The sequence below is a fragment of the Ostrea edulis genome, chromosome 3, assembly GCF_947568905.1.
Source record: "Ostrea edulis chromosome 3, xbOstEdul1.1, whole genome shotgun sequence".
Lineage (NCBI taxonomy): Eukaryota > Metazoa > Mollusca > Bivalvia > Ostreida > Ostreidae > Ostrea > Ostrea edulis.
In genome coordinates, this window is record NC_079166.1 from 65,656,094 (window position 1) to 65,663,390 (window position 7,297).

A 7,297-nucleotide genomic window follows, 5' to 3' on the forward strand; every position below is an offset into this window, starting at 1 on the left:
GGATAAAGTTAACCTGGGCGGTTACCTTATCTCATTCTAAAAGAGGGTGAAGTGTGAACACTTCCATTCACAACTACCCTAGTACAGCAGTGTGAACACTAACGTACAATACACGATTACCCGCGTAACCCGGATTGACTGTGTAGTGTGAACACTTCAATACACTACCATGCACGAGTATCCTAATAACCCGGATTAATTTTGTAGTGTGAACACTTCAATGCACGATTACCCTTGTAACCCGGATTAACTCTATCGAGTAAACACTACCATGCACGGTTACTCGAGTAACCCGGATTAACTGTGTCGTGTGAACACTTCAATACACGAGTACCCTAGTAACCCGGATAAATTGTGTAGTGTGAACACTTCAATACACGAGTACCCTAGTAACCCGGATTAATTGTGTAGTGTGAACACTTCAATGCATGAGTACCCTGGTAACCCGGATTAATTGTGTAGTGTGAACACTTCAATACACGAGTACCCTGGTAACCCGGATTAATTGTGTAGTGTGAACCGGACCTTGATAAAGTACCACACTGTGAACAGTTGGATGATGTTACCTAAGTACTGTGAATTACAATGTTGTGTACGCGTCTTGTAAATGATTTAGAGTTTTATCACAGTCTCAGTCTGATTCATAAATCCGTGGCCAATCTCCAAAATTGATTTTAACACACTTGTTGAGGCTTTTTTATGTTTATGCTTCATAAACTTGCTTAAAGTCGAGGATTATATTTTACATTTATCGGCATTTCTAGTGTGAATATGATGGAATGATTCAATTTATTGATTATTGCAATCACCTAAATTCAGAAAAAAGAGAAAGAATCTGAAAGCGATATTGTAATACATCATATTTGTTAATCAAACCGGCATGAAATTAAACCTCAAGATTAATCACAACCTCCCGACATCTGTTCTTTATAACAGACTCTCGATGAAGCACCGATAAAAAAAACATAATTAATCTTAAATAGGTTTTCTTCTCTTTCAAGATTATAAGGGACCGCCCGTTTTGATAATATCTTCTTCAACCCCCCTAAACCCCAAATAACGTGTCTAAGCAAAGGCAATGAATTCGTTTTCAAGCTAATAATTAGATTTCATAGATTTTAAATTCAAACATTTGCTATAATAATAAATATCTTTAATCATTGAAGCCAACGACCGCATATTCATATACATACATATATCTATTTGACATCCTTCAAATTGGGATTATAGCATTTCCTCATAAACACGCTGCAGTTGTAAAAATACAATGCGCGTATGAATCTTGAAAAATATGCTATGTCTATTTCACCGGCTAATAATTCTGGTAGAAATGAAAGTAGAATGTAAATATAAGAAATAAATTTTCACTATTGAAAATACATAAGGGTACATGCATGAACTGCGACGCCTCAGGCAGACAGAGGCACTTCATGCAAAGTATTCCGACGTGAAGTGTCACGGTTTATACCCTCATGTGCATCTATTTTGAAAATTGATATTTATATTTCGAATGTTTGTATAATTTGGGATATTTCTGTACAAGGTGTAAAACATGGCACCGGAAGAGGTCTGACCAGGCTAGGAATTGACCTTTAACTTGTTGTTCCTCGACATAAACGACTATGCTAATCCAAACGGATCTTTTAAATTAAACTCACTTTTATGACATACTCTGCTTCTTTAAGGTTGAATCACGCAAGACTTACCATTTCTATATTGCGATAGCATGAAAACTCTTTGTGCAGGTTTTAGGGGTTTGGCGTCTTTTGTGCTTTTAATGGTCCTACTATTTTGGAACACCACATCAAAACTTGACAGTCTTGCGTGCCAGATAGACTATCATTCCTGACACGGAAACTATATTCGTCGAACTGCGAATCCAACAGTTGAATACTGAAATATCGTTTTATCCTATAAAACAAGGCTTATGAAAACGCTTTCCAAACAACTCTTTCACATTGCATGGAATATTCTACGATTTATAATCAATGTCACCAAATGTATATATAGATCGAAGTTCACTCGGTGCCTAAGTTAGTTCAGTTCCTTGTAATCCGCCCTCTATTCATAAGAGAGAAGTTATAAGCTTCTAATTGTAAGCTATTTATTGTTTATGTGCATCTCGTTGTCTAGTATTTTGTACTTCTTTTTAAATGTATAAGTAACACTTCTCCAAATTAAAGTTTAGCTAAATTATATATCATGTATGATAATAAAATTAACTTTATTTTTTTTATGCTTTGTGCGATAAACGGGCTAATTGACATTAGTCGTCATTTTATAAAACAAAAAATATTCAGAAATAGACTTTTCAAGAAAAATGCTAATCTTAGGATTTCCTTTCCTGCTGGATTTGCAATTTTAAAATCATCCACTTCCATTTAGATATATAAACGCTTCTTCAAAACAATATGACATTCAACATAATTATACAGGAATAATACCAAATGTTAGACTCTGCATCGCTATGCTTAAATAAATTTGTTACATTCTTAAAACGAGCAATATCTTGTGCGGTACCCACGTAACATGAAATAGCGCTTAACACCGCAGAAAAATACAATAAGCCCTATTAACTTTTTAAAAGACTGTGTTTATGTGAGGATAGATTAATAATAGAAAGATTAAATTCATTGCACTAGATAAGTCACGCGTATCAATACGATCTCATCACGGTCAATAAACACAACTGCTACGAAATTCGGAGTATAGGGCTCTACCAATGAGCTTTCAGAAGAGAATATGGAGATGTCCATCCTCTGTAGAAAAGCCGTTGGTAGTGGTGTTCTGCAGACGGTAGAGAGCTCGTGCGCTGTGGCAGTAGATGTTTTCAGATGCGTACTGATGTTCTCATCTTGTGAAGAGTTATTGAATCTGACACAGAGGGAATGAAAAATTCTTAATCAATTTGATTTAGAAATTACATACAGGTAAGTCATATCCTCAGAATTCTCATTTTAAAATTACCCTAAAATTACTTTCAATTATTACATGTATTATCTTATTATTATTATTTCCTTGATTTAAGAATGTCGGGTTTTTCTCAAGGAGAATGAAATGTAAATTTCAGAAGAATGAATATTCATTTCACAGGAAACAAAGCTATAGCTATATATATATATATATATATATATATATATATATATATATATATATATATATAATTATTATATAACAACAAAATTATCAGAAGTAATATTGATTAATTATGAACACATCCATTTATTATATGAGTCGTGTCGATTTGTTTTAATTATTTTACATGTATTATGCATTCTACTATAGTATCAATAGTATAAAACAGAAGTTTAAATTTACGGTTATAATTATAACCAGATAGCGAACAATATTGGAAATTGTAAAAATTTTAGGACGACCCGTTCCTTCTTCGGGACGATAGGAGAATCGTTAAATTCTAGGGACATTTACACAGAAACACAAGCTAAATAAATGTAATAAAAACAAAGACAAACATAGCACTAAAACTAAATTACAAAGGTTAGGAAAAAAACCCAGGGTGTCTATAAATATTGAAATCGCCATCTAATATTTAATGCCTTCTTTGTACAGACATCTTTGCCACATTTAAAACGTGTCATATGTAAAATGTACAATATGTACATGTATATGAACATGTAGATAAAAGCATGCGTGTAGTGCTGACATAGTGAAAAGCTGCTTATAAAGATTGTATTGTCATTCATTGTTAACTGTATTCCAGATTCCTAGTGTTTTGTCTGACGCATTAAAACATCAAGTTTGATTGACAAAGACGAAATTGATTGAGACGTCGAAGAAGCTATGAAGAGGTGTTGGTAATTTGACTTCTTGATGTCGGGACGAGAAAAATCCAAACAGAGGAACAGATGCAACGACATACCTCGGTCATTGAGGTATCCAGTTGCAAGGAAAATTGACAGAGAATAAGTGACATATGATCCCGTTCGTTTGTTCTTGATAGAAGGATCTATAAACGCCGTAATTATAAATCTTTACATTAAGTCACTGCATGTTTAATTATGGCGTGCAGCTGACGTCTCTGTTTGGTATTATATTGTTAATTCTCAAGTTACGATCTATCTTGATCTGCTCGAATAGACGGTGGACAGTAGAAAGAAGCTTCGTTCTACATAAGATTTAAAAGTGCACGGAACTAACTATGGAGGCTACAAATTCGTCTATTTTTGGAGTTACGAATTCTACTGCAGAAACCTTAACCACTGACATGGAATCAGTTGAAACAGCTGAACGGGCTAAAGCCGTTTTCCGTGTTGTGGTTCCTATAATATTCGTCATTTTGATGATTGTTGGAGTGGTTGGAAATGGAATATTGATATATACTGTGTTTGCTAACAAATGTATGAGGAATACACCAAACGTTTTAATAGTCAGTCTTTCAATAGGTGATATGGTCTTATTGTTGATGTCGGCTCCATTTTCGTCAACACACTTTACCTTAGACCAGTATCCATTCGGAGAGTTGGTCTGTCGAGGTAACGAGTACCTACAAACCCTATCCGTGGGGGTGTCCGTCTTCACTTTGACTGCCCTCAGTGGGGACAGGTTTTTCGCTATTGTATTTCCGATGAGCAAACATAAAGGGAAACCCAAGCTCAAGCTAGCAATAACGGTAGCCTCGATTTGGATTCTATCGGCCCTACTGGCGATACCTGAAGCAATGAATATGAATATATTTGTACATAAAGGAAATGAATATTGTTTTCCCCAAGATAAAGAATTCCCAAAGATTTTTACCATGATTAAATTCACCGTTCTGTTTTTGGTGCCATTGCTGATAATAGGATTTTTCTATTGCATGATGGCTGTTATTTTAGTGACAAGCAGTCGCCGTATTCCATGCGAAACCACGACGGGATCAGCTGTTTCCCGCCAGCAACAGAGGCAGATGGAGGCTCGGGTGAAGGTTGCGAAAGTCGTGTTGTCCTTCGTATTCCTCTTCATTTTATGTTGGCTGCCACGTTACGTATACCTACTGTGGTTCTACTGGACCGAAGAGGGAATAATGACAATACCCTGGATGTCTCTCAAAGTGACAGGATTTTGCCTCATGTATATCTATTCCAGCATCAATCCGTATGCTCTGTACTTTCTGAGCAGTCAGTTTAGACGATATTATAACAAGTATTTATTTCGCTGCTGTCCAAAATCGTACAGGCCAATTCAGCCGGAATCGGCGTCAGCCATGCTTTATAATGGAACCATTAGAAGGGGAAGCACCTCCATGACAATGATTAAAGCGCACTCGGAGGTATGATGTAGCTATACTTGTGTGAGATTTTCCTCGCTTACACTGTAACCAATTTCTGATCCCGACATGCAGGAAGACAAATGCATTTTATCTAATTGAAAGTTGACTTTAAGAAATCGTAAAACGACAAAGATTATTGATAAAAATCTTGTTTTTTAACGTAGGAATGAATCATATTTCAGAAAGATTTGAATACAGTTCAATGCCAAACAGCTTACGTGAGATCAGCAAAGCCGTTTACAAGCAGAATTATGAGACACAATATCTGAGAAAGACACACTGAAGTGATGTATTCCACGTGTTTGTTTTAAATTCTTTATGTTTGTTCTTTTAGCTTTAAATGCATTTTTCCATCAACATGCTTGTGTATCTATATTTTGGATACAGTCAGTGACGGAATATACTTTCACACACATACATGCATACACACAAACATGAGAGAGAGAGAGAGAGAGAGAGAGAGAGAGAGAGAGAGAGCGTTCGCTATTGTAGAATCATTTACTTCCGTTTTGTCAATTTTCATGATTTTAGACAAAAGATATATTATCTTTATTTCGTGGTTGAACTGTTGTCGTTATTGCATTTTGTTGTCCATTTTCTGGATTTAATGGAAGATTCAGATTATTTTCACATTGTAAACACAAGAAAAATCTGACCACCACGAGGATATGTGATTCTACATTAATAGTAGAAATCACACTGCCGACCTTTGTTACCATGTAATTCTCCATATGCTGTAAAATAACTTATTTTGTGGGTTGTTGAAGACGTATCGGTCCTTTTATTTTTCACCTCCACGAATTTAGTCATTTACTTAGTGTAATTCTCTGTATTAAAGTAAAGTAAAGTAAATTTTATTTAAAATCGGCACTATATACATTCAACATATAAAACACAAGCTCTGCAGAGCTTTTTAACCTACTATCACATATATGTATCTCAAGGACAAAGACACATAACATGTATGTACACATATACACGGACGTATCACAGATTAACAAAAGAATACAAAATAAAATATTATTGTGTATTAAATACTTAGTAAAAATTCAAATTTATTGGAAATTATGTGGACAGATAACATATTTATATCTTTATCATAGAAGATGTATATACAATGTTTTGAATATCATTAGAAAAATAGATATTCTTTGGAAAGCAGGTGAAATATTTCATATACATGTGTGTGTTTGTGTATAGTAATGAAAGAAAAGCGCGTATATTGTATAATGAAACTTCATTTTAACGTTGTCCATTAGGAATCGGATATACTTATAAGTTTATTCATATCAATTTTTGTTGTTCGTAATTAATCACATCCATGAAAAACTAGTAAAATTGGAAATCAGTCTTTGTGAAGGATTATTACAATTGAATATTGCTAAGTTTGCTCCCATGAAAGATAAGATTTAGTATGACAAAACCGCAGAGCATCTGTTGGCATATATATCTGATATTCAGCGAGTGTGTGAGAATATGTCTTATTGCGTTCAGATGAGACCAGTATATTGTGAAATTGTGCTTGATATTTATTTTTATTACTGTTTGATTAGTACCGATGTTATATTTTCAATGTGATAAAAATTTATTAAAACCATATTGCGTTCTTTTTTTTTTTCTTTTTTTTTTTTGGCCCCATACAAATACAAGGACATTTTCTGAGTACCTCTTTGTTTTGTTGACAGAATGAAATGTACATACCAACAGCAGGAGAGGAAAGTCTTTTCACGTGCAGAGTTGTCAAAACGCGCTGCTGTTGTACTTATGAATATTTGTATATGCCAAGTATCTTACCGAACGTAGGAAGACGATAAGTAGCAAAGCACCTGTTACACTGAAAACTACACATGTATATTCGTTGTAGACACTCATAAAGTCGAATATTAAAGTGTATAGATCACCATGACTTACAAAATTGTAATGACGTTTAATATTTGCCATTCCAAATCTCATCGGTACCCCGATCGATTATTTTAAGATACAGACAGTCTCTCTTGATGGCCTGAGAAGAAATCATTTCTAAAAGAG

The 7,297-nt window shown here is 34.5% G+C and overlaps 1 protein-coding gene across 1 annotated transcript; it reads left to right on the forward strand.

The window, feature by feature from the left end:
• The first annotated feature begins 2,772 nt into the window (after positions 1 to 2,772).
• LOC125674554 (neuropeptide CCHamide-2 receptor-like) lies at positions 2,773 to 6,868 on the forward strand. The gene is made up of 3 exons (XM_048911719.2): positions 2,773 to 2,930; positions 3,722 to 5,269; positions 5,452 to 6,868. Exons 2-3 carry the CDS (start codon positions 4,160 to 4,162, stop codon positions 5,536 to 5,538), a joined length of 1,197 nt encoding a protein of 398 aa, XP_048767676.1. The 5' UTR covers positions 2,773 to 2,930; positions 3,722 to 4,159; the 3' UTR covers positions 5,539 to 6,868.
• Positions 6,869 to 7,297: the final 429 nt, after the last annotated feature.